Source organism: Rutidosis leptorrhynchoides, chromosome 9 (assembly GCF_046630445.1).
Source record: "Rutidosis leptorrhynchoides isolate AG116_Rl617_1_P2 chromosome 9, CSIRO_AGI_Rlap_v1, whole genome shotgun sequence".
NCBI lineage: Eukaryota > Viridiplantae > Streptophyta > Magnoliopsida > Asterales > Asteraceae > Rutidosis > Rutidosis leptorrhynchoides.
Genome location: NC_092341.1, coordinates 39,366,822 through 39,389,407, shown reverse-complemented (window position 1 = coordinate 39,389,407; position 22,586 = coordinate 39,366,822). Strand labels below are relative to the sequence as shown.

The 22,586-nt window shown below is 35.3% G+C and overlaps 1 protein-coding gene across 1 annotated transcript; it reads left to right on the top strand.

Annotated features, from left to right (window-relative positions):
• The first annotated feature begins 11,043 nt into the window (after positions 1-11,043).
• On the top strand, positions 11,044-12,273 carry LOC139867304 (HVA22-like protein e). Its single transcript, XM_071855655.1, has 3 exons — positions 11,044-11,202; positions 11,290-11,439; positions 11,936-12,273. The coding sequence occupies exons 1-3, from the start codon at positions 11,156-11,158 to the stop codon at positions 12,168-12,170; spliced, it is 432 nt and encodes a 143-aa protein (XP_071711756.1). The 5' UTR covers positions 11,044-11,155; the 3' UTR covers positions 12,171-12,273.
• Positions 12,274-22,586: the final 10,313 nt, after the last annotated feature.

Below are 22,586 nucleotides of genomic sequence, written 5' to 3'. Positions count from 1 at the left end.
TTTTATGAAACGTTACCTCTGAAAGCGAATTTCATATGCTTCAAATTTTTGTCACGGTTTATTCCATTTGGAGGATGCTCCATTGTTTTTGACTATGGTATTCACGAACAAATTAACAACGCAATCTTCCACGCCACATTCCACATTTATTTGGTCACATATTGCCGGTCAGTTTTACATAGTTTTTGTTTTCATTTTCTTTTTTTATTATTATCGTGATCTACGTGTTTCAATCGGCTACCGCGTAAGTTACAATTAACTGTTATTACTTAAACCGCTATCATGTTTAGTTTAATTTACGTGCATTGATAATTAGTAGTTAGTGTTTTTTATATTGCTTATTGAAAATTTAGGGCACTTAAGTACTTCTATTTTAGATTATGTTAGTTAATCTATTAGTACGGTTACCAAAGCTTAGTTTGGAAAATTCACTAATGTTAGTTCAGGCTGTTAGATTGACGATTTCAGGTCAGTTTGTGGTTAAATAGTGATGTAATTTGTAATTTTAGGTGTTTTGATGGCTGATAGATATTTAAGGCAATCCTTTTTATTATTATTACTATTTATCATCTCCTTTTTTTTGTTGGTTAATTTAGTGTGATCACTACCTCTATTGATTTCTTAATCAGTAATGCTGACTGAATAGTCGCTTCACGGCTTATTCTTCAGCTGCTGCTGTATTTAACAAACCAATGCACGGGTTTGTGATGTTTCATCCATCGATACAGATCGAGAGCATATGAGCAGCTAAGTGTTATAAATTTTTTTTTTTTTTTTGTTGTCATTCACACTTCATGAATTTTTTTAATGCACACCTTTTCTTCTGCCTTTCAACTATATTTTCCGTATTCATGAAGTTTAGAAAATGTACCTTTTCAGGTTCTGTTGGTGCTCTTCGTTTTAAAGGCTTTCGTTTTTGTAGCTGCTAATTTGACACATTGGTCTTCAACCCGAGAATGGATGTTGGTATGATTGCTTCAAGTTTATTTTTCTTTTAATATATTCATAATATGTTCCTAATTTCCTGCTTTCATAACTACATATGGTTGCTCATTTTGTGCAAAAACAGTAGTGTCGTCCTTTTTCACATGTTTTTTTCCCTTCAATTTTGATATTTTATGGGCCCTTATCTTACAGTTTTGGTTTGGTGTTGATAGTTTTGCAGGATCGTTGTTATAAGATACTTATCCTGCTGTTATAAGATACTTATCCGCTAGATGGACTTCACTCCGTGATGTCGCTACAATTTCATCTTTATTACACTTCTGCCAATTAAAGTATCTGGATGGCCAATACATCAAATTCCATTTTGAGTCGGATGCTACCGATTAGAGTATCCGCTCACTGTCATATGAAAAAACCATGGTAAAAACTCGTAAGTTGTGTGTTTTTATAACTTATTTTTAGTTATTGAGTAGTTTTTGTCAATTGTAACAACTTTATTTTTTTTACCCTCATACTATGTATTGTTGGTATTGGTGTTTGTGGTACCTCATCTGGTGGTATTTTTTGCTCTTCTGTGAGTCATTTGATTATGCCTGTTTCTAAAAATTCAACAAATACTCTTTCAACTTTTCTAGCTGCTCATTTCTATGAGATGACTCACGTGTGTTGACCGTCACATCAAAAATCCAAGGTTTGTGAGTTATTTATGTCTAGATTTATTCCATTGATTTTGGTTCCGCTAATTATTTATGCACCTGTGTATTCAAGAATATATCTGTAACTTCACAAGCAATGGATTCTCTGAGAAATGTTTTTCAGATTATGCATATTCCTTTTGGTAATTATTTTCTTTTGGTTGGTTATTCATTTTTCTATATTTTTTCAGTCCAATACCTTATGATACACGTGCTTATACCTCTCATGGTTGTTATGGTTTCTTTCTTTTCTTTATTGTATTCCAAATCTCCTTTCACAACTTTCATGTAAAAAACGTATAGGTATACAAAATGCTTTTATTTGTTTCGATATGCTTTATGAAACATGTGTTTAAACTTCCCATGGTAATTTAGATTTTCCTCATTCCTTTTTTTTTGCCCTTACCTCCTCATCTAATGTACTTCATTTGCTGTAATATTTGTTCTAAAATCAGTTTTGTATGTTGTAGTGTGTTAAACACATATCCAGCTGAACGTATATATGTTGACTATAAAATTCTTACCAATTCATTTCTATATACACTATTATGAAGATGTTTATTTTGTTTGAGTCAATGTAGTTGTAAGTTTTAAACTGTTAATAGAGTACAACCTATTTTAGCACATACGTAGTAAATAACAATGCGATATACACCAACTGCACATGAATGCCTTTTAAGGTGCCCGCCGCAACGCGCGGTTGGCCACCTGCTTGTTAAAACATAATTCCGCAAACATTTGTATCGATCCACCTTAAATGCAATTTTTATTTATTTATTTATGTACTAGATTTTATTTTTAATTATTTTTTCTGAAAAGCTTGATTTTATCAGCAATTTATGTAAAGTTATTGCATTTAACTTTGAATATATAAATTAGATAAAGATAAAGTTATAAAGATACTTAGTAAAAATATTACCATATAATCTGTTAGACAAAACTTAAGAATAGTACCGAAAGCATTTTCATCCTTTTACCTTTTTTTTCCTTCCAAAAAAGGCCCCCACACTTTTTCAAAAATTAAAATCAACCCCTCAAACAGGGGGTAAAAGTGTCAAACCAACATTTTCATATAAATCTTAAATAAACTCCACTCAAATATTCAACGAGTCATATCTTCTCGCCCGCAACGAGTTAAATTTTTCCGACACCATCGTTAAGCTCGAAATAACTTTACGAACACAATGTCACTAACTATACGCAAAACGGACTCTTTTTAGAAAACGCTAAATATTTGAGTCCACCTTTCATACACGTTGATCTTTTCCTCACGGGTTCCGTAACTATTTTCATCTATTAACAACATATACATATGAGTCTTATTATTTTTTTAAAAAATTATTTAGTAATTTTTTGATATTACTCAGTAAATATTCTATTCTTAAATCATACAGAGTCTTAATATAAGCTAACTGTTATAATATGAGTACAAAAAGTCATATGGATGATAAATTTTAGTCAACTTTGTATAGCTTGCATAGTAATATTTTACACTATAAATAAGGCCTATATGTTAGCCTTCAATATATACACTTTGATATATATTTCATATCTATAAACTCTCTCTTTTCTTACTTACATGTATAAGTCTCTAATTAGTAAATAAGCCAAAGGTAGTTATAAACTACTAAATTACAACACGTTATCAGCACGATGAGCTTAGTGTAATCAAAGGATATCTCAAACGATCACGAGTCACTAATCAAGGTATGAAATTATTAATAATTTTCAGACTCGAATATATCAAATTTTGGACTACTAACATTTTGAACTACTAATTTTATTATGTTCTTAGTGCATTTGTATTGTTCTTATTATATGGTTGGCTCTGCCACCTAAATTATATATGGTCGACACTGTCGCCTAACTATCATTTATGTTTACTATCTTTTATTAACTTCACTAACATTTATATTTATGTTATTTAAGTTATATATGGTCGGTTATACCACCTGAATTATATTTATGTAATCTAACTTTTATTAACTTCACTAACATTTATATTTATGTTATTTAAGTTATATATGGTCGGTTATACCGCCTGAATTATATTTCTGTAATTACAATATACCAATTCCTTATGAAAAATATTGACCAACTTTGACTTTAACCAATTTGACTGACTAAATCCGACTTTTACGAGCTAAATCCCTTTTTTGATCCACATTGACTGATGGACAAAACGGATTTTGGAAATTTTAATTGGCCTCCTAAAAAGGATTAATTGGGACTATTACAATAGTGACGAATGTGCCAAATTTACCACCTTTAAATTAGTGTCCTTAAAATAGATAGATCAAAAAGAAAAGTTGTTACTCATTTTGAATTTAAGCAGTTTTGGTAATGAATGGAGGTAAGAGAACAAAGACCAACATATTTGGGCTTCAATTAACAAAGAAGCAGAATTCGAGAATTCCTTTGTGAAGCAAATTTTTTTTTTAGTAAAATATTTCCTTAAACGGGCAAAATTCAACGCATGTATATGAAAAAGACTTATTTTATTTACAATTCGGTGATCGTGGGCCATACATGTACCAATTTTCAAACCGCACTATCTTTACATCATACTTTAATATGCAGAAGCATTGTCAAGAAAAAAAAAATATGAATATGAAAAATTTTAATACTCCATATGATTTGTTTTAAATTGATAAACGCCTTTGTTATCAAAAATAAAATAATACGTACTAACCTTGAGTATTATAGATTATTATAGGTAGATTACGTATTTAAAAAAAAGATATAATTTGAATAATGTTAATATTGGTAATGGAATAATTTGCAATAATTCAAAACTACATATGCATTTAATCACATAAATTACGGTACTAGAGGATCACTTTATTAAAACGAGCTTTTGACTTTTTCAAATATGCCAACATGCACACTCATTTAGTCTTATCCCAAAATTTGATTAATTTGTTTATTATAACCATTAAATCCATATTATTAGTTTTACATAATTCATCTTACTTATAATTTAAGTTGGATTATTAATTTAATAACTAGTACAGTAGTAACTATGATTAGGAAAAATTAATTGACAAGTTGAGAATATTTGTAAAGTTAATGAATTTGTCAAAAAGGAAAGTTAGGGTCACTAAACAATCATCCTTATTCTCTTTGCGGAAATCTCGCCTATAATATTATTTAATTTTAATTTAAATTTTGATTTGATTAACAATATAAAATTTTAAATAGGTGTAATTCTTTATCTTTCGTTTCAATCAAAGTTTTCAATCTAACGACTCATATATATATATATATATATATATATGATAATTATTATCTTGTTGTATGAATGTGCTTTGTGATGATGGTCACAATGTTAAAAGTGTATGATACATGATAAGTGTAGAAATAAGAAGAAGATTAATGAAGATAGGGCTCTACTAATGATGTGATGAATGATGAATCTTGTGAATAACCTTGATTAAATAGACACTGGGCTAAATTAAAACTTAAATAATCTGATTTTTCTAAGATGCCTAGCCTGTTATATGTCACTCCTAAATAAATAATTTTAGAACATAACACATATATGTTTATTAAGTGTTATCTTCAGATTGTAACTTGTTTGCAGGTAATATAATTTGATTATCTTGCTGAAATATAACTCATTATTTGCTTATCTTATTTGAAGTTTTAGTATAAATCCTGCTGGAATACAACATTAATTAAATGGTAAAAACCTATGTATTGCAGATAGTGGTAACATACATACTATGATCAAATCTAAGAAATATTTCATTAATTTGAAATCAACTGAAGGAATTATAAATACTATATCAGGTATTGCAAACTTGATAAAATGAACGAGAAAGGTAAAATTCATATTACCAAATGGTACGAATTTTCTGATAAATAAAGTCTTGTTTTCTCTCAAATCAAAATAAATTTGTTAAGTTTCTCTGAAATATATCATAATGGATATGATTATCAGTCAATGATAACCGGAAATAAGAAATACCTATGTAGCACCGAAAAAGCGCATATGATAAAAAGCGCATATGATTAAGAGCGCTTATGATTAAAAGCGCATATGATAAAAAGTGCATATGATGAAAAGCGCAGCGCATATGATTAAAAGCGCATATGGTGAAAATAATATATGATGAAAAGCGCATATGGTAATTAATGAAAAAAAAATATTGAGAAAGAATCACCAATGTTTCTTGAAAGAATTCAAGGTTATATATATGGACCAATTCATCCATCATGGACCATTTTGATATTTCATGGTTCTAATAGACGCATCTAGTTGATGGTCTCATGTTTGTGTGTTATCAAGCCATGATATGGCATTTGCAAAGTTTCTTGCACAAATTATTAAATTGATAACGCGTTATTCTGATTACACCATTAAAAGGATGAGACTTGATAATGCTAGTGAGTTAACATCTCAAGCATTTAATGATTATTATATGTCTACGGGGATTGTTGTTGAACATCCAGTTGGTCATGTGCATACACAAAATTGTTTTAGCTGAATCAATAGATAAACGCTTGCAGCTAATAACTAGACAATTGGTAATGAGTACAAAACTCTCAATATTTATATGGGGACATGTAAATTTACATGATGCGACATTACTTCGCATTAAACCAAGTGCAAGTCATAAATATTCTCCGTTACCAACTTAATTTTGGTCGAGAGCCAAATATTTTCCATCTTAGAACATTTGGTTGTGGAGTGTATTTTCAAATTGCACCACCACAATGCACTAAAATTATTCCTCAAAGAAAGATGGAAATATATGTTGGATATGAAACATCTTCAATCATAAGATATATTGAACCCATGACGGGTGATGTTTTTACAGCACGTTTTGCTGATTGTCACTTTAATGAAACATTGTTCCCTAAATTAGGGGGAGAAATGAAAAATAAAGAAAAGATGCTTCATGATGTGAACATCAATTAAGGTATATGGAACTCGCATAAAAGAATGCGAAACAAAAGTTCAAAAATGTTGCATATGCAAGAACTTACAAATTAATTACGTGATGCATTTAAAGATACAAAAAGAGTGACTAAATCATATATAATAACAGTAAAAGCTCCAGCTCGAATTAAAATTCCAAAAGCTGGCAATAATGTCACTCTTGAGTCTTTGTCACGCATGAAATGTGGAAGATCAATTAGTTCCAAAGATAAAAATCCTCGAAAAGAAAATCAGCTGATAATGAGGTAAAATAAAGTGTTCAAGAAGAACCAAATATCAATATTCCTTCTGCAGAGGATATTGATAAATGTAAATACATAAATTGCGATAAAATATGCGATATTATGGAACCGAAATGAAATGAAAAATCTTGATGAGATATTTTCATATAATATTACAATGACATCATGAATAAAGATGATGATCTAGAACCAAAATCTGTCATTGAATATCAAAATAGACATGATTGAGCTCAATGGAAAAGAGAAATACGAGCTGAATTAGAATCGCTCAATAAAAGAAAAGTTTTCGGATTAATCGTTATCACTTTTAAAGATGTGAAACATATGGGATACAAATGAATTTTTATCCGAAAAAGAAATGTGGAAATGAAGTTACAAGGCAAAACTAGACTTGTAACTCAAAATTTCCCACAAAGACCGAAAATGAATTATGAGGAAAACTTATCCTCCTGTAATGGATACAATTACTTATTAGATACTTAATCAACCTGGTAGTTACTTAAATGCATCTCATGGATGTTGTAACTACCTATCTGTATGGATCACTTGATAGTGATATACATGAATATACCTGAAGGGTTTAAGGTATCATAAGCATCTAATGCAAAATCCAAGGGAATGTATTCTATTAAATCACAAAGATTTTTATATGGGTCTATACAATTGGGACGTATGTGGTATAACTGATTAAGTGATTACTTGATAAGAAAAGTGTATACATATAAACTTATTTGCACATGTGTTTTTATTATGAAAAACAATGATCGGATATATATCGTAGTTATTTATGTCAATGTTCTTAACATCATATGAACAAATAAAGAGATCTATGAAATCATTCAACTTCTAAAGAATTATTTTGAAATGAAAGATCTTGAAAAAACCAAGTATTACCTTGAATTGCAAATTGAGCATATGCCTAATGGTTAACTTGTACATCAAACAACTTATACCGAAAAGATTTTAAAACATTTTTAAAAAAAAACAAACTCATTGTTGTTAGATCACTCAATATTGACACTGATCTATTTCATCCCTGCGAAGATCATGAAAATCTTAACAGATCGGAAGTTCCATATTTTAGTGCAATTGAGGTTCTTATGTATCTTATAAATTATACAAGACCTGACATTTCTCTTGCAGTTAATTTGTTGGCAAGATTCAGCTCAACTTCTACAAAAGGACATTGATATGGGATCAAGCAAATATTTTGATACCCTTGAGGAACTGCTGATTTAAAATTATTTTATTCTAACGCTTAAAAATAAGATTTGGTTAATTATGTATATGCAGGTCATTCATTAAATCCTCATAAAGATAAATCTCAAACTCAGTATGTATTCCTAAATGGAGGTACCACAAAATCATGGCGTTCTTAAAATAAACACTTGTTGCAACATCATCAAATCATGACGAAGTGATTGCATTATATGAAACTACTCGAAAATGTGTTTGGTTGAGATCAATGACACAAATCATTATTGATTCTTATGGACTAGAACGCTATAAAAGACCAACAACTATCTTCACCAACAACTGTATATGAAGATAATGCAGCTTGCATAATACAAATGAAAGAAGAATATCAAAAGTGACAGAACAAAATATAAATGCTGACGAGACGCCAAAGCCATAGACGGTCTAAACGGTCATAAGTTTGATGAAAAAGAATGGTATGTTGGTAAGGCTCAGAAAAGACTAAAAGGGAATAGGAATTGAAACAAGGGTTTAAGCAAACCATGAAGGAGATTGTAGACAAGTCACAAGGGCTAAACTTGTACATAAAAGATTTAGATGATAAAGTTTCAGATGAAAACCTCATATTCTTCTCATATAAGACAACCAGATTAAAATGAGATACGTTCAATTAACAACTCTGCTGATCTTTATACCAAAGCACTGTCAGCCACTGTTTTCAGAACACACGTTCACAATATTGGCATGAAGCAAGTTCAAAATATGTGACGACTCAGCGATGTCTACTTGAGGGGGAGTCAACTCTATACTGCACTCTTTTTCCCTTGACTAAAGTTTTTATCCCACTGGGTTTTTCTTTAGCAAGGTTTTTAATGAGACAGTACTAGTTGCACTCTAATAAAATTGATCATCCAAGGGGGAGTGTTATAATATGAGTACAAAAAGTCATATGGATGATAAATTTTAGTCAACTTTGTATAGCTTGCATAGTAATATTTTACACTATAAATAAGGCCTATATGTTAGCCTTCAATATATACACTTTGATATATATTTCATATCTATAAACTCTCTCTTTTCTTACTTACATGTATAAGTCTCTAATTAGTAAATAAGCCAAAGGTAGTTATAAACTACTAAATTACAACACTAACAAGTTAATTGCGTTAAATTTTAAAAAGTCAACAACTCTATAGCGAAACGCGAAAATACACATATATTGTTAATTTAAGATAACATCTAAATCTTTGACGGATTATACCTTTTCGTTCGACTCGAGTTGCGCTTCAACGACATCATCGTTAGCTACGAAATAATTTTGCAAAATAAACGCAATAAAATACATTGTAAACCGAACTCCGGCGCGAAGCGGGGTTTAAAAAACTAGTTAGAACTCATATGTTCATTAGGCCACTCCCTATCGTAACTAAACTATTCATCCTCTTAATCTTCCACATCAGCGCCACATCAACACCAATATCCTATAACTAACTCATAATTAAACACTCCCTATAATGGCTAAAACAATACTCCTCTTAATATACAACGTACAAGCAATAAAGCATCAAGTCCAACAATAAAAAGCCACTGGACCCACAATTCCTATAACTAAACTTAAAACTTCCGTTAAATCTATGGTGAATGCGGGTAACTAAAGCGGGTAATGAGCCCGTGCCTATGGTTAGTTACGGGTAATGACGGGTAATGTGCGGGTAACGGACGGGTAACTAACGATGAGGGTGGTCTTAGTATCATCGTTATCATACCAAAAATGTTTTCCACCAATACCACCATCACAAGTTTAATGCCAAGTCTTCAACGTCTTTCTCAATTCTCTGTCATGTATGAAAATCCTTTTTTTTTCTTTTACCGAAATTAACATTAACATTAACGTTAACATTAACATTAACAATATAACTTTTTTTTTTTTGAAAAGCAGTTTATTTTATTATCTCAAATGATCATTAACAATATAACTACTAGACAAAATTTGTCCTATCTATTATGAATAGTACTATTAGAATTTTCGGTTTTCACAAACTTCACCCTTAACTTTCTTTAAAATACAAATCAAACCCTCCTCCTTTTTATATTTATTTTAACTAATAAAAAATAATAGTGTATATTACTAACATAACTAATAAGACAAAATTTGGTCTTATTAGTTATGAATAGATATTTCATTTTTCACACACCCAACCCCCTAACTTTCATTAAAATATAAATCGAACCCCCTCATTTTATAGTACTATTTAATATTTCATTTTTCACACACCCAACCCCCTAACTTTCATTAAAATACAAATCGAAATCGAACCCCCCCATTTTATACCTATATTCTAAAATATTATTTATCTCATCACTAACACTAAAAATATTGAATAATAACACTCACCACGCTACTACTGTGCTACTTTTTTTTTTTTTTTGTCTCAAACGATAAAAAAACAACTTTCATAAAAGGAACAACCCTTTAATGCTACCAAAAGATGTCGAAAAATATTCTTTTTTACAAAATAGATCAACTAACTTTAAAAAAAAAAAAACTCGAACGCTAAAAGAAGCAACTTTCACAAATGAACAACCCTTCAATGTTAGATGTCGAAATTTTTTTTTTTTTACAAAATAGATCAACACTTTTTTTTAACACGCAGTCAAAACGAAGCCTCCGGTGCGAAACGAGGGCTCCACAACTAGTTATACACTAAGTTAATAAATTTCAAACTTCAAAATTTTTTAAGAAAGTTCTTAGTCCATTTATATTTCGTCGTGTGGTAAGGTAATGGTAATAATGGTAATAAAAGACAAGCGTGTAAGATCTTGTCACCACATCTCACGTGAGAAAAGACCATCAAGCATCCTGGAAGTCGACCATTTCACCTGAACCGTTGGATCTCGAACACGTTTCGAGATCTACTCGAATCAAATACCATCTTCATCTGTCGACACGTGTCACAATCTACCAATCCTATTTATACCCACTTTCTTCACTAAGTCTTCCCAAGTATCCGCACCTACATACTTTCGGCAAAACCCCCAACTCAGTTCACTCTAATCTTGCAATTATAAATAAATAAATCCAAAAAAATTATATTTCCGATCCAATCTTATTGTAAAAATAAGTAGAAAACATGAGTCGATTCTGGACTTTGATGTCTGGGCTCTATCAATTAGCCGGGTAAATCTTTAATTTATTTAATTTTTGTTTTTACTTTTTTAAGTTTATATTTATAATCTTATTAATTGGTTGATTAATATTATGTAGACCAATAACGATGTTATTATATCCGTTGTATGCATCTGTTGTGGCAATTGAAAGTGCATCAAAAGAAGATGATCAACAGTGGCTATCTTACTGGATCCTATACTCTTTTTTGACTCTTATGGAGATGCTTCTTCAACCCCTTCTTGAATGGTAAATTTTAATTATGTTTTGTATTTGTTTGGCATATTTATTTGATCATATGTTCATGTTAAATTCATCGTGTCAACTGTCAAAATATATTCATCGTTCAATTTGGACCTTAAAAAAGTTACTCATACTATTTTCTATAAGAAAACACAAACGAATTTGGTGTAAATTCAAATTTTATTTTGTATTTTGTAATTTAAAAACATGTCATAACCATTGTACATTAGATTTTATTTACGTATTACTTTTAAAATGACGATTTCAAACTCTACATAAATTTAAAGCCCCTTAGACTTTTTTTTAGTGACCATAGCTAACACAAATTTTACTTTCAAAACGAGGGTTATTAAATTGTACAATATTTTAAAGCGTATTGTTGATCTTCGGATCCGTTATTAATGTTATCGTTTTTTTGCTAAAAAAAATAAAAAATAAATAAAAATTAACGACTAAATTGTTAGAAAAATCTGATACCTAAAAAAGTGTGATAATGTTTTAGGATTCCAATATGGTACGAGATGAAGCTGATAGCAGTAGCATGGCTAGTGTTGCCACAATTCAGGGGAGCTGCTTTTATTTACAATAAATTTGTAAGAGAAAAATTGATAAAGAAATATTACCCTGGAATTGGTGGTGGAAATGTAAGTGGGGCCTACTACAACAAGTCTAGTTCACCAAATGGGAAGATGAAGAGCAAGCTTGTTGATCTAATTTCACCTAAAAAATCCAGTTAATTATTGTCTTTTATGTCAATTAACTAACGGTTAGATGGAAGTTAGTAAATTGACAAATTATGATGATCATGTTTGAATTTAGTCTAATGTTTCGTTTTGATTTGATATGATATGATAAAATGTGGTTTGTACTACCTCCGTCCCATTTAAAGTGTCCACCTTTCTATTTTAGGTTGTTCCATTTCAAGTGTCCACTTGATGTCTCAACCAATGAGAAGAGGTTATTCTGGAGAGAGAAGATTTCTGATTGGTGGAGAATGAAGTTAGTGGGATTTTCTAAAACTTTGTGCAAAAAGTAAGTGGACATTTGTAGTGGGACGGAGTGAGTAGTAGTTTGCTTATTTTCGGGTACAACCCGAATTGAAAAATGTTGGTTTGTGCAACTTCAGGCCCTATTGTTTTGCAACAAGAAAGATGGGGTTCGCGCGCCGCTGCTTAAAAAGTGCTAGCGATTTAACTAAAAATAAATTAAAAAATATTATATATTTTAAACTGTGTAATAGCTAGTGTATGTATTCATGTATACTATCCCTATCAATTTTCTCCAAATGATATGTTATAGTATGACACTCGCTTGCCTACAATGGTAAAGGTATGGTAACGAAAAAAATGTGTTGAAAGAAAGAATGAAAAGTAAAGTAAGAAAGTGGGGGAAAAAAGAAAAAAAAGAATAAAAGAACGAAAAGTAAAGTGAAAAAAATAAATAATGAATAATGGTCGGTCACTGTTGATGAATAGTGACCGATCAACAGGAAGGGAATATCCACTTGCTTAACGATGTATATAACCGAGTTTAATATGCGTGCTTAACAATCATAATGACAAGTTTACAAATTTCAGTACTTGATCACCAAGTCAGATTTATTCGAAAGATCTAGGATACACATCATAATTAGGCGTAGAAAAAATATGTATACCTACTGTTTGGGCTTTATTCACATGTGTATCGTACATAAATAATTGTTTCAACATCGAACGATGAGTTAGAAAAAGGCTAATCAAAGCAATTTGTAAAGGCAACCAGAGTAGTTAACTATCATAACAACTGATGGAGCATAATTAACACACGGATAAGATTTTTACGGTTTACTGGTTTACATTGACGAGAGTAACTTTTACTTAGATGGAAGTGATCATGCATATTTTACCACGGGGTTTAATATGCCTGCTCAACACGTTAGATGTGGTGTTTAAGGATCTTAGAACGAGGCTCTCCGGTCCGGCTACTGTGAATTGTTAAAATACAATGCAAATTTAAAATAATATAGAATTAGTAAATGTATATGGGTAAAATATCTAGATATTAATATGTATAAGAAAATATCTAGATATTAGAATATGAGAGAAAAATCTAGAAATTGAAATGTAAAAGAAAAATCTAGATATTTGTAGGTTGTAGAAATATCTAGATATTTATATATCCATGGAAATATCTAGGTTCTAGAATGTTCCATGGAGTAGTATAAATATGGAAGGAGATTTCATTTGTGTAGTGTGTGAAAGTTGTGAGAGTGAAATAAGAAGTGAGTTGTGAAGAAGAGAAGAAGAGTGTGAGTTAGCGAAAGTAGAGAAGAGAAAACTTGTAAGTAATATTGTAATTGTAATTTAATAAAAGTGTTCTTTGTTAAGTTTCCCGATTAAGCCTTAGTTTGTGTTTAAGTTCTTAGTGCACTTGTGTTATTTGTATTATATGGTCGGCTCTGCCGCCTAAGTAATACATGGTCGGTTATACCGCCTAAAGATATATGGTCGACACTGTCGCCTAAGTACATTGTGCACTAAGGATTTATAAAATTAAAGGCTAACCAACGTCAAAGTGTTGGTGTAGTGAGTCTAGTATAGTCTAGATCCTCTATAGTGGTGTGTTGGGCTCGTCGAAGCTTCCAACAATTGGTATCAGAGCGGGTCGTTCGGGACCATTTCTAGTGGAGGAAATCGGTAAACGTTGGACGTTTACATCGGCTTGTTTTCACCAAGGCTCTAAGGAAGATTCTGTCGGAGCATAGTTAGGAACTGTGAAAGCTCATCGGTCAGGGACCAAGCTTATTGGACGTTGGACGTCATGATGGCAGATCTTGCAAGTACGAGCAGTGGAATCAAGAGTCTCAATAACCACAACTATGGTTATTGGCGGACTTGTATAGAATCCTACCTACAAGGACATGATTTATGGGAAATAGTTGCTGGCAGTGACACAACGCCTCCACCAAAAGAAAATACTGAAGCCTTGAGAAAATGGAACATCAAGGCTGGGAAAGCTTTATTTATACTGAAGACTACAATCGAGGAGGATCTATTGGAGCACATCTGTGACGAGAAAACACCAAAGGCAGCTTGGGAAACTTTTGAAAAATTATTTTCAAAGAAGAATGAAGCACGCCTCCAGCTCTTGGAAAATGAGCTCGCGGGTATCTCACAAGGAAGTCTGTCTATTTCTCAGTATTTCACCAAGGTGAAATCTATCTGCCTTGAGATATCTCAACTTGCTCCTGAAGAGAAAGTGAGTGAAGCAAGGATGAAGAGAATTATCATCCACGGCTTAAGATCCGAGTATAATGGATTTATAGCCGCTGTGAGAGGATGGCCTACTCAACCATCATTAATAGAGCTGGAGAATTTATTGGCTAACCAAGAGGCATTAGCCAAGCAGATGAATGAAGTAACCGTAAAAGACGGAAAAGATGCACTCTTCACCAATAAAAAGAAAGCAACATCTCGAAGACAAGAGGCGATGAAAGAAAGTAAGACATATGGGTGGAAGGGTCACCCAAAATCAAAAGGCAACGCTTCAGGGGGAGCTCAACAAGGAAGAAAAGATCATCGCCAACAATATGGAGAGAATGATAAGAGAAAGAATGGTGAATGCTTCAATTGTGGCAAGAAGGGTCATTTTGCTCGAGATTGTAGATTCCCCAGAAGGCGAACTTTCGAAGGAAATGTGGCCGCCGCAAGAGATGAGAAGAAAGAGGTCACATTCGAAGCATCCATTAATGAGGAAACATGGGATGCGGAAGCTGGACTCTCTATTGAAGCTGACATAGATGATCAAGCTCTTACAACAACTTTAAAGTCAAAAATAAACTACAAAGATGATTGGATCATCGATTCTGGGTGCTCAAATCATATGACCAATGATGAGACGAAGCTGCAAGAAATGGATGATTACAAAGGAAAGAGAGTCGTGTTGACAGCCAACAATTCAAGGTTGTCTATTTCTCACATTGGAAAGACAATAATTCCAAGTGAAGGCGACTCTCATAAGCTCCAACTCGAGAAGGTGTATCTTGTCCCTGGCCTAAAGAAGAATTTACTGTCAGTACCACAATTGACAGCAGAAGGGAATTATGTGCTCTTTGGACCAGAAGATGTGTCCGTATTCAAGAGAGTGAAGGTGGTTGGCAATCCAGTTATGCATGGAAGAAGAATAGAATCGATCTATGTATTATCTGCTGAAACAGCTTATGTGGATAAGACTCGAAAGAATGAGACGGCTGATCTGTGGCATGAACGTCTTGGGCATGTGAGCTACAACAAGTTAAAGGAGATGATGGTGAAACACATAGTAAATGGGCTTCCTCAAATTGATATCCGAACAGATACAATATGTGCTGGATGTCAATTTGGCAAAGCTCACCAATTGCCATTCAAGGAGTCAGAGCATCAGTCCAAGACACCACTAGAGCTCATACACTCAGATGTCTTCGGCCCAGTGAAACAAACATCACTTGGAGGTATGAAATATATGGTGACATTCATTGATGACTTCTCAAGATATGTGTGGGTTTACTTCATGAAGGAGAAGTCGGAGACTTTTCAGAAGTTTAAAGAGTTCAAGAACAAGGTAGAAAGTGAGCTCAATACTAAGATCCGGTGCTTACGCACAGATAATGGAGGAGAATATTTATCGACTGAGTTCAATATCTATCTTGAGAAGCACAAGATTAGAAGACAATTAACTTGTCCCAATACTCCACAGCAGAATGGAGTGGCGGAACGCAAGAATCGTCACCTTGCCGAAACTTGTCGAAGTATGCTTCATGGTAAGAATGTACCAGGCAGATTTTGGGCCGAATGTATGAGGACGGCATCGTACGTGATTAACAGACTCCCACAAACAAAGTTGGGATATATTTCACCATATGAAAGATTATGGAAGATCAAACCAACCGTCAACCATCTCAAAGTTTTTGGATGTGTATGCTACGTCTTCGTGCCAGATCATCTACGAAGCAAATTTGAGAAGAAGGCAATTCGGTGCATTTTTGTTGGTTATGATGAGTCAAGAAAAGGATGGAGATGTTGTGATCCAAATACCGGAAAGTGTCATACTTCAAGAAATGTGGTATTTGATGAAGCTTCTTCATGGTGGTCACCTCAAAAGATAGAGCTTCCAGAATCTCATGGATTAGAAGAAGGTCCAGAAGAAAAAGAAGAACATAAAGAGCACATATCGGATCCAATTAAAGAAGGAGATGGATCGTACTCTAAGGAAACGAGTCCATGGAAAACTGGGGTACATCAATCTACATCCGAAGAGGTTCGTCCAAGCCAAATGGATGCCGAGGAGCATGTGCAAGAATTACGGAGATCAACAAGGTCGAGGAAACCTAATCCGAGGTATGCCAATGCTGCTCATGTGGATGAATCAATACCTATTGAGCCTTCCACTTATGAAGAAGCAGCACAAAGTCAAGAATGGCAGAAAGCGATGGAAGAAGAAATTAATGCACTAAAAGAAAACCAGACATGGAGTTTAGTTCCAAAGCCAAAAGATGTAAAACCAATATCTTGTAAATGGGTTTACAAGGTGAAGACTCGATCAGATGGCTCCATTGAAAGGTATAAAGCTCGACTTGTTGCTAGAGGTTTTTCTCAACAATATGGGCTGGATTATGAAGAAACGTTTAGTCCAGTGGCGAAGATCACAACAATTCGAGCTCTACTAGCTTTAGCTGCTAGCAAATCTTGGAAGTTATGGCAGATGGATGTCAAGAACGCTTTCTTACATGGAGAACTTGACAAAGACATTTATATGGAGCAACCAAGAGGCTTTGAGAACAAGATCCATCCTGAGCATGTCTGCAAATTAAAGAAAGTATACGGCTTGAAGCAGGCTCCAAGAGCTTGGTACGGGAAGATTGGCGAGTTCTTAGGACAAAGTGGTTTCACAGTTGCTCCTTCAGATTCTAGTTTATTTGTGAAACAAGATCAAGGAAAACTAGCCATAGTGCTAGTATATGTGGATGACTTAATCATCACGGGAGATCACTATGAGGAGATCCAAAGAACAAGAGAGAATCTGTCTATCAGATTTCATATGAAGGAGCTTGGAGAACTCAAACATTTTCTTGGACTCGAAATAGAGCAGAAAAGAGAAGGATTATTTCTAGGACAACAGAAATATGCGCGAGATCTTTTACAAAAGTACGGAATGCTTAATTGCAAACCTATCTCAACCCCAATGGATCCGAATACAAAACTACGAGCAGATGAAGGAAAAAGTCTTCAAGATGTTACCATGTATCGAAAGACGGTCGGAAGTCTTATTTATCTCACACTAAGCCGGCCAGATATATCTTATGCAGTTGGAGTGGTTAGTCGATGCATGAGCAATCCGAAGAAGCCTCACCTTGATGTTGTACGACGCATCTTAAGGTATGTTAAAGGCACTATTAACTTTGGTATTTTATATAAGAGAACAAAAGAATGTCAGGTGACTGGATATTGTGATGCTGATTACGCTGGAGACTATGATACACGACGGTCAACAACTGGATACATGTTTAGTCTTGGATCGGGAGTAATATCATGGTGCAGCAAGAGATAACCAACAGTATCCTTGTCAAGCACTGAAGCAGAATATCGATCGGCAGCATCAGCAACACAAGAAATTACATGGTTGAAACAACTAATGGAAGATCTTCATCAATCAACAGATTATCAAGTAAAACTTTTCTGCGATAACTTATCAGCTATACGTCTAGCAGAGAATCCAGTCTTTCACGCAAGAACAAAACATATAGAAGTACACTATCACTATGTTCGCGAGAAGGTCCTTGAAGGGGAGATCAAGATGGTGCCAACAAAGACAGATGAACAGGTTGCAGATATATTCACCAAGAGCCTAAGTAAACCGAAGTTTACAAAATTCAGAGAAGCACTTGGAATGGTCTGCAAGACATCGTTGGAAGAAAATTTGCATTGAGGGGGAGTGTTAAAATACAATGCAAATTTAGAATAATATAGAATTAGTAAATGTATATGGGTAAAATATCTAGATATTAATATGTATAAGAAAATATCTAGATATTAGAATATGAGAGAAAAATCTAGAAATTGAAATGTAAAAGAAAAATCTAGATATTTGTAGGTTGTAGAAATATCTAGATATTTATATATCCATGGAAATATCTAGGTTCTAGAATGTTCCATGGAGTAGTATAAATATGGAAGGAGATTTCATTTGTGTAGTGTGTGAAAGTTGTGAGAGTGAAATAAGAAGTGAGTTGTGAAGAAGAGAAGAAGAGTGTGAGTTAGCGAAAGTAGAGAAGAGAAAACTTGTAAGTAATATTGTAATTGTAATTTAATAAAAGTGTTCTTTGTTAAGTTTCCCGATTAAGCCTTAGTTTGTGTTTAAGTTCTTAGTGCACTTGTGTTATTTGTATTATATGGTCGGCTCTGCCGCCTAAGTAATACATGGTCGGTTATACCGCCTAAAGATATATGGTCGACACTGTCGCCTAAGTACATTGTGCACTAAGGATTTATAAAATTAAAGGCTAACCAACGTCAAAGTGTTGGTGTAGTGAGTCTAGTATAGTCTAGATCCTCTATAGTGGTGTGTTGGGCTCGTCGAAGCTTCCAACATGAATAACCCTGGCCGACATGATGATGTCGGCGGGGTGGCCAAGTGATTAAGTCCACCTTTTAACGACGATCGTCGATTAAAAGGCCCAAATAAGGTCGTAGGTGCTAGTTAATCAAGAAACTAACCTGTTAACCTTGAGAAGATGTTAGATGATGTTGTTACGTAAGACGTGTAGCGGATGACGGTTACGTAACGTGATGATGTTTAGAATGATAGTTAGGGTTTGTATATATATAGGCAAACCCTAATTCTAGAACCATCCGAGATAATGGCAATCCTTTCCATAACAAACTCCCCCGAATCACGGATGTAATTATGGAAAAGATATTCACTTGATAGCCAAGTAATCGCTGTTCCGGGAACAAAGGCATTAGATACGAATCCGCATACCGCATAACGCACATGAGCACACGCATACGCACCCTAGAGGGTGCCCGCATAGATATGGGGTGCGCATGCGGATTGCGGTATCATTATGTCCCCCTCAGTTTGATGTTATATGACGCAAGACATATGACATCAAACTATTAAGCGGAAAAAACAAGAAAACAGCTAGCATTCAATGTTCCGCGTGCGTTTCGAGGTCATTTAATGCCTGTCACTGTCGCAGAAAACCATTCGGCTGACAAGACGTAAAGTGGCAGTTGGCAGGCGCGTGACAGCCACACGCTCATAGGTAACCATACCCAACTGACATCCACGCGCGCACTTAAAATGCCACCCGTTGATCGCGTAACACGTGTACAGCCACGAACAACCCATGACTCCAAATCGTCACCATAAATAGCCCCAATTCACACACATTTCCATTTTTTTAGCTCCAAGCTTTTCCAATACGCTGCTATATTCAATTCCGATCAAATCCTAAATACTCCGGCCACCGTCTAAAGGTTAGTAATTCTCAAACCACTCTATAGAAAATGACTAAGGCTAACGAGACCTATGTAGATAGTGTTAGATCGATTATAGAGCAGAAACACATTGATTATTTAGTCAAACAATACCCACCGTTAGCGAAGTACAATCCGGTGCCACCCTTGTCTAATCAGCGTGCTCACGAGCCACCGGAGAAAAAGGTGGCCATCTACGAACATGCGTTCAAGCACGACAACTTTAGGGTTCCCCCCTCTGACTTCTTCCTAGGCGTACTAGACCATTTCAGAGTGGGATTAGGGCAGCTACACCCGTATGCCATAGGTAAAATAGTACTGTTTGAGATGTGGTGCGTCGCACTCAACAAGGTACCGCTGGTTAAAGTTTTCTGTCATCTATACCGCTTAGCCAATCACCACAAATCCTGGTTCACCTTCTTCGCCCGACAAAATTTCACAAAAACCCTAAAGTCGAATGCGGGTAACTGGAAAGAAACTTTCTTTTACATTGACCAAACTGTAGTTGGTACCAATTTTCCGCAAACGCTTATATGGTGCGAGAAGGTGGAGAAGGATGTGAACAAAACCCCGGTCCTTGATGACGAGAAAACAAAGCTATTGGCAGAGTGCGCTAACGCACAGCTGGTGCACCGGTCATACGGGAACTTAATGTTGCGGTTAGGGAAGATCTCCGCACACTGGCCATGGGAAGATGTGCGTCCAGCCATAGTCGGACCGGATGGAAAGGGTAGGGATAGTATGATCACGTACTAACATAACAGTTTGCTATTTATATATGCTAACGCATGCGTACATGCTTGCAGAGATGAAGATGAAGAAGGTACTGACTGCGGAGGAGATTGCGGGCATTTCCTTCCTCAAGCAGAATGTGAATGAGCAGTTGGAGTAGGAGAATGTTGGCGAGAATGCACCTGCCACCTTCGGTAATAAGCGCAAGGCCGCCGAAGCCTCCCAATCCCAACAGAAGAAAAAGAAACTCACTCCCAAACAGAGGGAGGACAAGCGGAACGACAACTTCGTTCCCATCGAACCCCGTTCTGCGGATCTACCTCCCCCATCTGGTAAGAGTTCTGCTTTCGCGCATACCGCATACTTAAGTTTGCATTTATTTAACCATACGGTATAATACGCAGAGCATGCTGAAGAGACGCATCACACCCCACCACGGGTCAATCCGGACCTTGAAGCTACCGCCGAGTCAAAGGACAAGACGATACACCTGGACTCCGAGTCTACACCAACCCCGCCACACGGTAGCTTCCGATTGGCGAACCTGGCGCAGCTCACCCAGTCATCGGCGGAAAACGCCGCAGAGCAATCCGCCTTCCTCCAACAAATCTTCCCGGCTGAGTTCCGTAACCAACTAGCCGCACTGCCTTTTAATCAGGCGCTCAACGCCTTCATTCAAAACGGCCTCATCTTTTTTGGCATGGTTGCGGATCAAGCCGGCCGTTCCACTAACTTGTATCAGGAAAGAGACAGAATTAGGGCTGCTGCAAGCGGGAGTTGAGCAGGTTAAGAAAGACAGGGACACCGCGGAAGAAGCGCTCAAGGCGGTAGAGTTAACCACGGCGGAAACTAAAACCGCATTGATTGAAGAGAGAAAGAAAAACCGCGAGCTGGTTGGGGCGGTTGACCAGTCCAAGGGGGAGACTGAGCGTCTGCGGGTGGAGCTGGAAAAGGTTACAAGGGAGAAGGATGATGCGGTGACGGGCCGCGAGCTAGCAGAGGCGGACTTGATAAAGCTTCGCACCGATCTTCCCACCATTGCGCAGAAGGTGATGGATTCCGGGCATGTGTCCGACAAGTTCAACGCCTACGTTGACGCGGTTAAAGACCACGAAATCAACAAGGCAGTGCTAGAGGTGATCCAAGCCTGCGGGCTCACGCCGCCGTACCCCGACGTCGTGCAGAAAAAATTGAAGGAGGGTACGGCTGTGGTGCTCTTGGAAGCGGAAGAAGCCATCACTGCCATCCCGATCCCCCTAATTAATGCGTTTGCAGCAGACCCTAATATGTCGATTAATGGGTCCTCAAGGAGGATTACTAGGAGGTTGTAATAGTTAGCGCCGTAAGTCCTATGCTTAGGCAGGTAATTGTAAATACAATATTTGGGCCTTAAGTCCCGTGATGGGCAGGCGTTTGAAACAATTACCATTTGTAATAACTTTATGTATATTATTATCGTGTTATGCATGCGTAGTGTATTAATTTGTTTATATACCGCGAATCAAAACAAAGAATTAACCGCATGCCCATGCGCATAGTTAACCAAAACTCATGCGTATGATCAGGTACTGCGTAAAATAAACCAACACGTTAGCGATTTTACCTTGAACAACTTAGACTCAAAAGCTACTGCGTTATTGCTTTGTCATGTACTAGGGGTGCACTTTAGCTGTATGGTAAGCAACGCAACTAAAAACAAACCAATGCTTTTATGCTTAAAATTTCTCACGCAAACCAATGCGAGAGTAATTACGCACAAGCAAACCAATGCTTGTATTTTTAAGTCGACTTTGTAACATCCCGCATTTTTCCGTTAAATTATTTTAACGCCCGTCTTTTTCTTTTTAAATAATACCCTTCGTATCTAGATTCGTATCCTTTGTTATGTAACATTTTAAATATTCTCGTTGTTGGAAGATAACGTCT